The sequence below is a fragment of the Enoplosus armatus genome, chromosome 3 (genome assembly GCF_043641665.1).
Source record: "Enoplosus armatus isolate fEnoArm2 chromosome 3, fEnoArm2.hap1, whole genome shotgun sequence".
In the NCBI taxonomy this organism is placed as follows: domain Eukaryota; kingdom Metazoa; phylum Chordata; class Actinopteri; order Centrarchiformes; family Enoplosidae; genus Enoplosus; species Enoplosus armatus.
In genome coordinates, this window is record NC_092182.1 from 22,200,345 (window position 1) to 22,215,216 (window position 14,872).

General features: G+C 41.2%; 1 protein-coding gene across 1 annotated transcript; it reads left to right on the forward strand.

Moving 5' to 3' along the window:
* The first annotated feature begins 207 nt into the window (after window positions 1-207).
* alpl (alkaline phosphatase, biomineralization associated) lies at window positions 208-13,071 on the forward strand. Its single transcript, XM_070902377.1, is given in 13 exon segments — window positions 208-338; window positions 1,307-1,375; window positions 1,377-1,473; window positions 2,128-2,247; window positions 3,405-3,520; window positions 4,970-5,144; window positions 6,450-6,625; window positions 7,284-7,424; window positions 7,577-7,646; window positions 7,788-7,922; window positions 11,322-11,513; window positions 11,597-11,716; window positions 12,123-13,071. Coding segments are annotated over 12 exon segments (1,632 nt in total). The 5' UTR covers window positions 208-338; window positions 1,307-1,351; the 3' UTR covers window positions 12,389-13,071.
* Window positions 13,072-14,872: the final 1,801 nt, after the last annotated feature.

Below are 14,872 nucleotides of genomic sequence, written 5' to 3' on the forward strand. Positions count from 1 at the left end.
TTGCTTCAGGCTTCAACAGCAGCTCAGGAAAGAGCTTGCGGGTTGTACTGCTGGGAAATTTTTGGATACACTGGAGCGGCTGAACGTTTGGTGACACCATGACTGGAGTGGTATTTCACGTGATACTGACCACAGCCCTGACTGGCGTCCTGCTGGTGGTCGTGGTGGCACTGCTTTGCTACTTTACCTGCAGACTGGCCGGTTCACTGCCCCTGGGTGGACCTGGCAGCTTTTAAGGGGCCTGCTTCATCTGGGGGAACGGTATAAGCAACTGGCTTCTGGCATGTCACCTCGGATTAATAGTGTACCTTGTTATTACATCCGTCGACTTCTGCCTGGTTGGTGCAGGATTTTTTTCCATTGGGTTCAGACTTGTCCGTTTCTTGTTAAACCACATAGAGGCTGGCACCGTTTCCAGTCTGAGCAAGAAGTGTTGATGATGTGATCTTTGCAATTTGGAATTTCATCACAGTCAGTGAGAAAAGGTGCAGTTCAAAGATATGGTGCGTGAATATTAAGTGACAACAGGCCAGGGCTTGATGAGAAACACAATAGGTAGTGATCTGACTTTGTCATGCAATACTTATGTCCCAATTTGGAGGGCAACCCCGTCCTTACTCAACAAAAAAAAAACCTCCTGTCAGAATTGGAAGATCTTTGCGATAAAAGTATTAGTATCTTGAGTCTTTTTTTCTCATGGGTAGATGTGTCAATCATTTGGCGTTAATCGGCTTTATTATGGCCCTTAAACCTCTCAGTGCTATGGAGCTCAATCCCATTAAAATGACCTTGACTATAAGCACAGGGAAGAAAGGAGAAGGGTGTGGATAATTATAGATGAAAGCTCGACTGGCCAGGACCCATAAGGGCTCCTTGTTGTGACTACTTACATTCACAGCGAGGCCTCCAGCTTAACTTTACCAAGCTCTCTTTTTGTTTCTGCTACTGTTCAACAACACACTTAAAAAAACATATCTTTCATCAGCTCAGCTTTGATGACATGAAAACAGACCGTTGGTTGCATTCTCCTAACGCTTCGTGCCTCCCCACACAGCCTTATTTTGCCTGTTTCTTTATTTGGAAAGTGCTATTACCACTTCTCTAGCCTCTGACTATATTGGTCACTTACAGAAAGTGGATATTTGAAGTGCTACAGCACGAGCAAGAAATGTGTTGTGTGCCAGAATCAAGTGTGCTCAGTCAAATCATCACAGAGTAAATACATATTAAACCAGCATGTCAGAGTCAGTGTGTGGTGAGGTGACACAGACTTAATCACTAGTGTGTGTTCTTTCTCTCTCGCCAGCTGTGAGGCGACTGCAGACAGGCTTCCTCAGCTTCTCAAAGTGGCATGTTATGGCTGTGTAGAGTGACGGTGTCAGCCACACAGAGACGACAACATGAAGGTGACAGCCCTGCTCATCATTTGCTCCTGTCTGATCTTGGGGAGTTTGGGGAAGCAACAATTCCCTGGTAAGTTACTGTGTTGTCAGTCAGTCGCCACATGAAAAAAAAAACACTCCAAGGTTGTAGGGGAATATTTGGAACCCTTTAAGGATGTTTTATTTATCCTAAGGGATTTCCTGTTTTTTAGAAACATTGGATATTTCTGCCGCTGTATTCGGCTTGTTGGCGCCAAGAAAATATCAGGAATTCATTGTTTGATTACAATTTCTTTAAAAATGACCACCCTGCTGCTCTGTAGGAGATAGATGTGTGTTGGTTGTGTAATATTTCACATTTTATAACAAGATATATCAAATGTGTAAAGTATGTCAAGGCAAGTTAAGTCAAGTTTATTCACATATCGCAATATCAGAAATCACGCTTGCCTTAGGGGGCTTTTTGGATTAGTAACATGGGAATTTGTATGTCCCTTTTAGATCAGATTTTACTGATCGACAGAAGAGTAATTAGCCACTTTTTGATAATTTAATTATCGTTTTGGTCATTTTTTCTTAGCAAAAATGCAAAAACGTGCTGGTTTCAGCTTTCAAATGTGAGGATTGTGTCCTTTTCTTTGTTATACATGACAGTAAACTGAATATCTTTTGGTTTTGTCCCGTAAAACAAGACGAATATGAAGGCTATCCGAAGCTAACCAGACTCGTTTATTGACATACACAGAACAAGAGAAGGATCCTAAGTTTTGGAATGCTTGGGCCCAGCGGACCCTGAAAAATGCTCTGACGCTGCAAAATCTCAATAAAAACAAAGCAAAGAATCTCATCCTCTTCCTTGGAGACGGTAAGCCACCACAACGTCATTATGTTTAAAAAGATCGATAAGATTAGAAATTGTCACAGAAGAAATGTCCCCAAATGCAGCGTTAATCCACTTTAAGGTAGAAGGTAACTTTGCTGCAGATGGATTTGAATTGCAGTAAGCTCATCACTAAACACCCACTTTTCCCTTTTGTCATTTTTATGGACAATCCAGCCGAGCCAACAGTTTTATTTAAGCTGAAATGATGCTGTAGAGGATCCAGTAATCCAGTAGTAAAATGAATGAGATTCTTCAAATGTTTTCAACATTCGAGGTGAAAGAATAGTATCAAACAAAACAAGCGTGCTGCCACCAGATCACTGGGCTTCTGTTTGTGCTGCGCCGCTCATTGGTCGCACAATAACCTTTATCCTCGATCCGGCCTCCGCTCTCTCTGTTTGGACTATAGGCACAGCATAACATTCTTGCGCACTGCTGCATGCAGGGTCAAGTTTGCGTAGTTTGAGAATAACAGGCAGCATCTGTTGGTAAGACTCAACAGGGAACGATTAATTGAACTGAAAAATGTTTCCCAGACATTACACCACGTCACAGGACTCTGTTCTGAGTAACGTGCATGCTTCATTTACCCAGGGCAGTCTTCAACATTAGTGTAAGGTATCCAACTAGACCTGAGGCAAATTAAGGTAATTGGGAATATTACACACAATTTGTTTTCCACCTGCATACAAAAAGGTGTGGTTTATAGTATGGTGAGAACAGCATTTACCTAGGAGTATATTAAACTATTTCTCATATTTCCCTGTGATTATCTTTAATTTCAGACATTTACTTTAGATAACCAAACAACAGAAAGTCATGGAAAATTAAATTCATCCAGGCCTGGCAGGTTACAGACTCACAAAGAGGTCCTCACTTCCTGTTACCTAAAAATAATAACACACTGTTTGCAAATTATAGATTAACTACTAAGTCATTTGTATCTAAGAAAATGTTTTGCCTAACAGCAGTTCATCTCGTTCTAAAATGTCAAAGAAAGCAAAAACTCTTTCACGGGTTGCAAACTGTGCACAGCAGTGAATGAAAAGCGTTAATGTTTGTCATGTGCAGTCTCTTTCTCTCCCGCCCTGAGGAAAAATTAATGCAGTCCTCACAGTCGACCTGCTTTTGGTGTTTAGGGATGGGTGTTCCCACGGTGACGGCTGCTCGAATACTGAAGGGTCAGCTGAACGGACAGAGTGGAGAGGAGACGCAGCTGGAGATGGACAAGTTCCCTTTTGTGTCTTTGGCCAAGGTCTGAGTCGGTCATTATTATATTATACAGTATGGCGCGCAGAATGTATTGATCTTGCTATGGCCATTAATGGCTTCCTGACAAGGCCTGTGACCGTAAACAAGGTCATTCAGTGTATCACGTCATACTGGTGTATATATACTGGAGTATTGTGTTACAGATTTGGTAAAAAAGACAGCCTGAAATCTTAGAACACTTTGATTATTTATACCTCATGAATCATCAGCAACTATGGCCTTACACGAACCAGTTAAACTATAAATCTGATGATATTCTATTTTTCTTCCATGAAAAGACCAAAACCAACAATTAACTGATCTTGTTCATGAGTGTAGTTTATTCCTCTGTCCCTCTACTGTTGTCCAAAACGGCAAGCATATATATTTATCTATTTTTTAATGAGTTTATTGAAACAGCAGCATTCAATTAGTCTTATCAGGTTACATTTACAAGTGCAGTATAATGCCTCCTCCACGAATACAATGTGAAAAGCAATCTGGCTACTTACATAAACTGAGAACTTCCTGCAATAATCTTGTTAACAAACAAAATCTATTTGGATTATCCAGAGAAAATGCGGTTTGGAGATTTGCTTAAAGTAAAAAAAAAAAGTGTATAAACCTGGAATCTGTGTGGAACAGCTCATACAAAAACAAAAACTGTCAAAAGATTTGAATAGGCCTAATAATGAAGATAGCATCAAAAAGTGGAGACGCAGATATTCCTGCTGCTGATGGTTAAACGTATTTAACTGAAAAAGGACTTAACACATTCTACGAAATTACAGTGTTGATAAGAATCAGTCACGTCTATACGTGGAGAGGTCTGAATTGTTCGCCTCAGCCGAGAAGCCATGAAAATGACTTGCTAGGTGATCTGAACAGACAGATAGGCAAGTAAACATAAAGACAACACAACCATACTGCTGTTGTAAACTGTGTTGCAACTCATGATTTTCTGTATTGAGTAGTCAGCTGATTCATTTTTTGCCATCACAATTTCCCACAGCTCAAGGCGATGTCTATAAAATGCTTGTTTTGTCTGACAAACAGTGAATATGTATTAATTTGTTGCTGAAAATGGTTCCCAACAAATGTAATATTTCTTCGTAATGTTTGTTTAAAACTGCACATCTTCCATGGAACCAATGGACCTGAGGCTGTGAGCCACAGACAGGGTGAGGAAGTTGAAAGTATTGAGAGACTGAACAACACATTGCTGGTTTTGGTCTTTTCATGGGATTAACTGACAATAAGAATAACGCCAGCTTTATCCTAACTCAGAAAACATTTTGACATACTGACATTGTAGAAATAGCACCAGTCCAGTTAGTGTCATGTCTAAACAAATTATATCGCACACCCCGTCAGAATCATCTCAGAATGACTACAAAAGATCCTATTTGATATTTGAATTCTGACCGCATGTCATTGGCCTGTAACTCTGCAGACATACAACACTAACGCTCAGGTGCCAGACAGCGCAGGCACCGCCACAGCGTACCTCTGCGGGGTCAAGGCCAACGAGGGCACGGTGGGAGTGAGTGCAGCTGCCGTACGATCCCAGTGTAACACCACAGAGGGCAATGAGGTCACCTCCATCCTCAGATGGGCCAAGGACGCAGGTAGCATTGTAATTTTTCAGACGTTTGCAATCAATTATCATGCTAATGCTGTGTTCATGGGAAATGGGCGACTTGACCGCTCAAAGCAATGACTTTGAAGTGTTCTTGAAAGTGATGCTCTTAATATTTTCACTCATCCTTTGATTTGAGTTTGTATGTGACAATAACTTGACCCAGAGAGTTATTTTTCCATGGTCGTCACGAAACAAACTTTTAACCACAAATGTTTCGAAAATCTCTATCTGGCCATCGTTAGGAAGTTTCGTCTGGTTTTTGGTTGTTTGTGTCTGCATTCTTGATTAAAATTTTAAGTGGTTTGTAGTGTTGTTTGGACATATAAAACCAATTCCACATGGGTTTACGGGTGGCTTCAGTTTCAATAATCACTTCAATGCTGTATCCATAGAGCCTGAACACAACACAGAATCACATCTACAAACAGTTTTGAAGTGTCACAATCAATGGCGTCTGATTTCATTTAAGAAGGTGCTTTTAATATGTCATCGTCCAGGATACGTCATGGTGTTATGCAGTCGGCTGGAACACATGTTGTGTAACAAACTTCAAAGACAAAAGTTACCACAAAGAAGGAGTCAGGGATGTGAAAGGATTGAGCACAATGGAGTTTCAGAGGGCGGTAAAGGGGAGAAGTTACGGGTGGGTGAGGGTCAGGGTTTGTGTGTGTGTGTGTGTGTGTGTGTGTGTGTGTGTGTGAGAGAGAGAGAGAGAGAGCATGTGTGTGGGTTCAGGGGTCACAGATAATAAGAAATCCAATCATTCCTCAGGGAACACCGCAGGCAGCAGCTGACCTCCTGCACAAAGCAAGTAGGAATGGAGTGTGTTTTATCAGGTCCTTTTAAAAGACTGTCCTCTGCTGATTTTGCCTTTAATGTTTAACTTTTTGCATCCAGAAGATTTATTAACAGAAAACTGATAAATACTTGTCCATCTATTGATCGTTGGTGGACATTACTGTTAAAGTTGTGATGCAGGCTAGGGATGAGCAGTATCAACATCTTCTTGTGGGGACCTTGACTACACAACAGAATTGCAATGTACAAGGAACATTGGTATCCATTTCTGAGATGTTTTTCACATGATTAAAGGATAGGTTTTTAGGACTTTTTGCCATACAAAATCTGTGTTACTCTCCCTTCACTGCAGCTCAGCAGAGAAACACTGCCCAGGTAAACAAGAAAAGGAAATTTTGCACTAAAAAGACAGTAACTGAACATGTTCTTTAATAAAATGAATAAATGCTCTAATTCTGACAGCTGCTTGTGTGTGTATGTGTGTCCACTGCAGGTAAGTCAGTGGGAATAGTGACAACAACCCGTGTCAACCATGCAACTCCCAGTGCTGCCTACGCCCACAGCGTGGACAGAGACTGGTACTCCGACAATGAGATGCCAGCTGAGGCACTGAAGGCCGGCTGCAAGGATATCGCCAGACAGCTCTTTGAAAACATTCCCAACATTGACGTGAGTCAAAAGTATTCATTCTAGTTTTTACATTTACCAGCTGTTTTTGAAGATCTGTGTAATAGTTTGCTAAGCCCCTCCCCCAGACAATGTTTGTCCAATCACAGCATAGCATCCGTTTACACTCCAGCAACCCCAGCCAAACTTGTTGTCCGAGTTCGTGTTATGTTTGCCACATGATATGACATAATGCTAAAATTTAAACATACTGTTGAAAATGTAAGTGTGTAAGCATTTTTCCTGATCACACTTAAAGTACTAGGACTAACCAGCTCCACACTGCAATACAAGAACAATTCTGTTTCTTTATTTCCACGTCTTCTACATGGATCATCAGCTGGTGAGGATGCTGATTTTTTGCCTGAGACGTGCAGCTTTAGCTAAAATCTGCTAGAAACAAAAAGTCTGCTTTTCTTTAACATTGTCTGGAATCACAGATCCATTGTTTTGAAATTAAAAATAATTTTGAGTGGTAAGTCTGCCCACATTATCATTGCAAACTGCATATTTGCACTTGACAGGGGTAGCAACAGTAACTAAGGGGAGCGGGGCTTTAGTTAACAGTCAGTTGTTGCTTTCTCATACACAGTGATCATTTGGCCCTGAAACAGTTATAACTAAGATTGTAATTTTTTATTGTGTTCTGCTGCCTTTGCAGGTGATTATGGGTGGAGGGAGGAAGTACATGTTCCCCCAAAACAAGTCGGATGTGGAGTACCCTGGGGTTGCGAAGCAGAGCGGCACACGAAAAGACGGAAGAAACCTGGTGCAGGAGTGGACTGACAGAATGAAGGATAAAGTAAATTTCTCCTCTCTTTCTTTGCTCTTCCCATTTCTCTGCTCCCTCTTTTATCTTCCCAATTACATTAACATATTTAGGAGTTCAAAGTGACTGCAGTGTTACCAGTCACACCGTGCTGCACATCTGTGTCTTTTTTCTTAACTGTGCAGAAAGGCCATTATGTATGGAACAAGAAGCAGCTCTTATCACTGAACCCTAACCACGTGGATTACTTATTGGGTGAGTTTCGAGTCTCCGTGTCATCATGAAACTCTCATTGAAATGTAAATGAAGAGCCATATGTGTGTGCATTTGCTGTAGGCTTATTTGCTGGGTGTAATATCCTATTTCTCCTTGAACCGTGCCTTCCTGTTATTCCAGGGCTCTTTGAACCTGGTGATCTGACATATGACTTGGAGAGGAATACTGAGACGGATCCTTCGCTGACGGAGATGGTGGAGGTGGCCATCAAGATCCTGAGGAAGAACCCCAGTGGATTTTACCTGCTTGTAGAAGGTGGGTTTGTTGCCTCGTGGTGAAATTGGACTGACGGCTTTGGGGACAAACACCTGTTAGACTGCTCTACTGAGTTAGTTAAGTCTTTGTTGGGCAGATTATAGTTATTACCACCAATGATTAGTTTGACCAAGTCTCTTAGTCAAGGCCAGTTTTTGTTGTTAGGAGATAAAATCATATGGTGTGTGTGGTGTTTGGATTGTTTGCTTCCTTATACAGTTGATACCAAACATTGTTATTAGGATTATTAAAGAAATAGTTCAACATTTCAGGGGAGACACGTGCTTCCCGTCTTTCTGAAACTACTTTCTGAGGCTATTGGTGGCTGCTCAAATCCAATTTAAGACACTGGTACTTGCCTACTGTGCTGCAAATGGCTCAGGCCCGTCCTACATCCAGGACATGGTCAAACCATACATCCCAGCTTCCTCACTACCAGGGGGGCCCAGCTACCGCTCAACAAAATCACAACTGTTTGCTGTCCTGGCTCCACAATGGTGGAACAAGATCCCCATCAACATCAGGACAGCAGAGACTCTACTCAGTTCAAGGACAATCTCAAAGGATACTCCACCGATTTAGCATTGCATTCTTAAAACACTGTCAGACTTGCAGTTGAGTTATGGGGAAAAAAGGGTCAAAATTGCTGCAGCAGAACCAGAGATATTGTCTTTCTCTATTTGTCAAAATCTGGCACCTACATCACCCACATCGCAACTTGACCACAGGTACACTCACTTCTTTCTGACTCCACGCTCTTTGATTTTTAGTCTTCAGCCCAAACTGACATTTATCAGATTTCGCTGCAGCAACAAAAGGCTTTATACAACTTTTACTCATATATGCAATAGAAAAGACCTGCAAACACACTTTGATGTGATGAGATGTAATGGGTACAGAGTTGGAGTTGCAACATAGTTAGCTTAGCTTAGCATAAAGACTGGAAGCAAGGGAAAACAGCTAGTTTCAAACATGCACTGGTTATGATATACTGTAGGTCTCTGTAGAGGCACAATGCTACTGGGGAGCTATACACAGTTACTGCACCGGGCTGGTGTTTGCCAAGAAATAGTTGTAGCTGTGACTCCCCCTCAAACCACAAACTGTTGTTTTTACATTTTTGTTTGTCAACAGATATTGTTAATTAGTGAGCTTTAGAGGTGTTAGTAGGTGTTTTCTTCACTTTGGACAGAGCCAGGCTAGATGTTTGCCCCTGCGCTAAGTACAGTAATCTGTTTGTGTAGTTTATGAAGTGATAGGTCCACAAAAACAAAGTAATTTCATCAATGACATCTGCTGACTGGCATCAAAGTGGAAAACTTGACCCAGTTTGCAGTTTGCTATTAATTCTGTGGAGCATGAAAAGCAGGAACAAGGAAAATGTGTTTCAAGAGACAACGTGAAGCCCTTGGAAATACAGTTTGTCATTGGTTCACTTATCTAAAATGTCCATCAGACCTTTAAATTACTTTTACAAGGCGTTTTCTGCTGGAGTAAAGAGAGCAGCTTCAATCTGTTGATAGGTCCACCATTTTTTTCAGTTTAGTTCAGTAGAGTCTTAATTTGCCCAAAATATTGTACATGAAAAATAAACTTAGCCAAGACAACTTTGTGAACAAACACCCCTTCAAAACATGCACTGTTATCCCTAAATGCTCTGCCAGATTTACATGTTGGAATCACGTTTGAAAAGGACTCTTTTTTCCCCCCATAAAAGTTAGTCTAGCTTACTTTGGATAAAGTCACGTTTTCAAGTATGAATAAACATTTTCAACTCCTCTTTTGCACTTATGAACCCAGATAGGTAACTTATCATTGTTACAGATTCTTTGTCTTAAAGGGGAGTATGAGTGATGGAGGGTGGCCTGTGGTTAGCAAGATTGCCCTTTAGAGGACCTGCCTTTCTTTTGTATTGGCTACTAGACTGACATGTTGTGTTCACATGGAAAGAAAATCATAAAGAAAATCATAAAATGACTCATTAACGTACCAGTGGAGACCACCGGAAAACACTGTAACGATTCACCCAGTAGCACTTGGTTTCAATAAAACAACAAAAAGCTTTTACAGGTAGTTCAAAGGCAACTATTGTCCAAGTCTTTAACTTTGCCGCCAACTTCACTTAATTGTCCCTTCAAGGGAAACGTATTTTGCAGCAGATAATAAAATAAAAAGAGAAACATGTAACATCCAGCAACATTTACATGGAATATGTATGAAGAACATAAAAGCCAGCAAACATCAAAGACAAGGAGTCAAGGACTCAGAGGCAGGAGAGAAGTGGGTGACAGAGAACATAAAACAGCATTTATCAATTATGAAAATTGAGAAATGTAATAGTTTGCGTTTTCTTATACATGTTGCTGTTTATTCTTGGCTGTCTATTTAGGAGAAGAGAAAACACGAGCCATTCCAACAATGTTCTGCATTGTCCTGGTCGTATCATCATTGTTGGAACAAGCACTGAGACGTGTGTGAATGGCCATTGTCAGCACAATAGATATAGAAGGCAGAAGTAGGTTGGTGTTGATAGCTGTGTGTCCTTGGCCGAATGTGCTGAAAGAAGCATGGTTACAGTCAACGGCTGCTGAGAGCAAACACCTGCAAGTATGACAGCAATTGTTCAGCCAGACTGAGTGAGAATACACAGGGTTTGTATATTTCAAACAGAGTGCTTGTCGGATCGGTGAACACCATCTGAAAGAAGGTGACAGAAGGCCCCCCACACATTCTTGAATTGTGGGGGCTACATCTAACATTTCTTTATAACGTGTCAGATTGTCGGCTGTGTGGAGCTGAGAAAGTAAGCAGGGTTTGAACTGCTCTCTCAAGCTGTTTTTATTCATTCTTCACACAACTAGTTTGGCACTTTTCGTGCACAAATATTGCGTCTTGCCCTTTTTTTCTTCGCCTGGCCTACGATCACGGTGGAACAGCTCCCGACGTGGTCGAACAACACATCATACAATCTCGTTTGCATATTCAAGTCACAGTGAAACGGCAGTTAGAGCATCTTTAGCTTTTCGTGAATGTGAGTGAAGAATATGTGGGCGGGATTTAGTTACGAGAGGGATTTCAATCAAATCCTGGAAATGTGGAAAAATAACAAATAACAATAAGGAGCTGTAGGACCACCCACACCTCCCCCACCTGCATAGTATGATCAGGAAGAGGAAGATAAAGGCTAAATGAATGAATCAGAGCTCTAGTTAACAGTCAAGTGCAGTTTTATATGATGGGTGGGAGCTAGTCATCCTAAACCACATTTGATGGGATACATTTATGTAAACACCAGTGAGACACACGCATATTTAGCAAGAGATAAATGAACAATTATATAATTATGACTGTGTCTTTAAGAGTCTAACAGCCAACTGGAAATATTTTCCCCTCTGTCAGGAGGACGTATTGACCACGGACATCATGAGGGCAAAGCCAAGCAGGCTCTGCATGAAGCTGTGGAAATGGACAGAGCCATCGGCCGGGCAGACCTCATGACCAGCATCCACGATACACTGACGATAGTCACTGCTGACCATTCTCACGTGTTCAACTTCGGAGGCTACACAACCAGAGGAAACACAATATTTGGTATGTAATGATGATGCACATCCAGCACTGTATATATCTTCCATGCTGTACAATGGGGTTTAATGCTCCGTCTCCATCCACAGGTCTGGCCCCAATGTTGAGTGATATTGATCAGAAGCCCTTCACCTCCATCTTATATGGGAACGGACCAGGCTACAAAATTGTTAACGGTGCGAGGGAGAACGTCTCCACTATTAACTACCGTAAGTAACGTCTCAATGAGAGTCACGTCGGGTTATGTTAAAAGAAAAATCCAGGCTGCCTTGAATGCAATTTCTTTCCTCTATTTTTAAGTATGTTAATTCCAGCATTGTTTACTTTCATGTTCGCTCGCTAGCAATCTCCATCTTCCCTGCCATTGTTGGCACATTGGCGCATATCTTGGCGTATTACTGCCACCTGTAGTTCAGGGGAATAGTGTGAAATCAGTGGCAGGACTGTGTATCACATCACTGTGATAAACAAAATGTAAAAATAACAGCTCCAGAGCGCTACTAGAGGGCAAAAACTCCACAGGGAACCTTTAAATTGGATTTCTTTTTTCTCCATTGCTCAGAAGTTAAAAACAATGATTTCTTTACGTCTTTTCTCTGTGTCCCTGCCTTCTAGAGGAAAACAACTACCGAGCTCAGGCAGCTGTACCGCTGAGCATGGAGACTCATGGAGGAGAGGATGTGGCTGTCTTTGCTAAAGGTCCCCTGGCTCACTTGCTACATGGGGTCCATGAGCAGAACTACATCCCCCACGTGATGGCTTATGCAGGCTGTATTGGCCAGAACAGGGAACACTGTATGTTACTCAGCGGGACTGCCGGTTTGCGCCCCGTCCTCTCTAGCATCGCAGCCCTTCTCACATTCACCCGACTTCTGTGCTGACCTTCCCCTGGCGGTCCTCGTCCTGTTAGTACCCCTGTTTTAACCAGTCATACGTTTTAAGATTTCAATTGTCATTATACATTTTCTAATTTTACTCTTCACTATTTTGATCATGGGACCACTGTTAGGGCACGTTTGTGTTATGATAATTGATTAATAAAAGTATATCAGTTTTAGTCTATTCAGGCAAATATGTAAAACATTACAAAATAATCAATCGCCCCTGATGCACCGAAATGAAAAGTGGTGTTGCAGAGACCGCCACAAAATCAGTTGTGATACGTCTATTGAAGGTTTTATTAAAAGTTTTAGGACCTGTTGAGCCTCAGTGTTAAATGTAAACAAACTTTAGGTTTGAATAGATAGATTGGATTTTCACATGTTTGAATATGTTTCATATCTTAAATGTGCAGTTAACAGAATCTACCTCATAAGATTGCAAAAGATCTCTCGTGTAATTATGGTGTGTTCAGAAGGGCACATTTTCATGGTCAAATTTGAATGCCGAAACCAGAGGCAACTGAATGTATAATTGACAAAAGAGTAAAAAGATATAGTTCTTGTCATACACCTTGTGCATACTGCAAAAAAAGTACTGAAAAAGCCCACCCACCATTGCTGTGTCCAATAACAGAAGTTGTAAAACCTCTTAACCAATAAAATAATTGTTTGTTTTCTGATAATCTTTTGTTTTGTTGCAACACTAATGGTTTAAACGTCTCCTAAATGTTCTTTATATCAGATGTTATTTTGATTTCCCAAATACAATGTTTCCTCTAAATTTTCATTATTTTAAAACAGTGCTTTGAGTCTCCAGTAGAACAATACTAAAGTCAAATTTATTGCCATTTGACATTGTGTATTGTGTAAATGTAACTACTGTACAGACAAAACTTCAACACGAAATGTCACAAATTAATGACCTCTCTCAGTTAACATCCTTTTTTTATACGTTGTATGTTGCACTTTTCCATCTGCTCTATTGTGGCTTGTGTGGAATGTGAATGGACTGAAGCCACTCATTCCTTGGCATCATGTGGTTGCTGGGAAAACAGAGGAGGACTGGTGTTGGCAGAAGCATGAAAAGGGGAGGTTCAGCTTTAATGGGTATGAAATGAAGTCCTCATGTTGTGATCGAGGCCTCGAGGGCCACTTCATACTTTTGTGTAATCTTGCTTTGCTGATTAGGATTTTTCTTCTATTCCTCTTGGCAGCTAAAAAACGTTGTCCTGTAATCCTGTTTTATCTTTTGTATTCTATATTTAGAGATGGATGACGATGGGTATCAGATTGTACGGCATGAATATTCAAGTGGGCTTTCAACCCCCAGCTTCCCCTCGCTTTCAAATATATTTGTTCATAACTCACAGTGCTTCTTATATTTCCTGAATAACGAAAACGTTTATTTTCTGAAATGATGAAACGGGTGATGAAACCAGGACAAGGCCTTGGTGGGGTCTTGTGTGTATGGTATTTTAAAGTGGGCGCCTGGCCAAAGCTTTGCCGTTTAATCCATCAACGACAAGGAAGCCGTTAAAATGAAGAACAATAGTGGGTGAAGTGTTCCTCTTTCACTCACATTTCTCAGCTGGAACCGAGTTAGGTCTATAGAAGCGCTTGAGGTGGCCTCAGCAGACGTATAATTTTCTCAGGAAAGCCATGACGTCTGGTGAGTTCATATCAAAAAGCCATATGTAAGGCTGCATACCGGAAACACTGTAATTTTCTGTCTCTAGCCTCTCCCCGAATGGGATCTTGACTTTTATCCAGCCACTATGTACACAATGTCCACAATCAGTGTACAGTAGTTGAAGCATTTGCTTGTTGGCATACAAACATTTTGTAAACCGTGCTGCTGTGTTTTAAAAGTTAGAGTGAACATTTTCTACCATTCCAGGCAGCCAGTAGCCTGGTTACAGACGCCTGAATCACCACCCACATCTCTGATTTGTTCAGTGATTCAGAAGGTCTGGTGTTGTGTCACAACAATGGCTGTTTTCCTCCAGTCGATGCCTGCTGAAGTTGAAGGAGTGCCAATCACACAATGTCACAGGGCTCCATGTACAAATAAGGACAATAAAGGTGTAATTTGTCCTGCGGGAAATGTCAGTCAAGCATACTATGTACATGCCCACACAGACCTGAGAAAATGACTAATCGGCTAGAATAATCAAATCACCTGTGAGGGTTTGCCATGGGTGTGCAGGGTCTTTAAACTGAGGTAACACTTTTTGATCCATGGGAAAATTGGCAAGTGTTGTTAGCAGCTTCTGTGTTGTCTGACAATTATGTTGACAGGACGGACACATCACTCACTTCTGATTGGTTAGGGCAAAACAAAACAAAACAATGCACACCTCCCAACAAGAAAATGAATTTGTTGTAAAACCTGCTCGAGGTGTGTAATTAGTATAAAGTCTGCATTAAAGTTCCATTATTGTTGTGAGGTAGTGCAGATTTTTCAAATCAATCTGCACTTCTGTG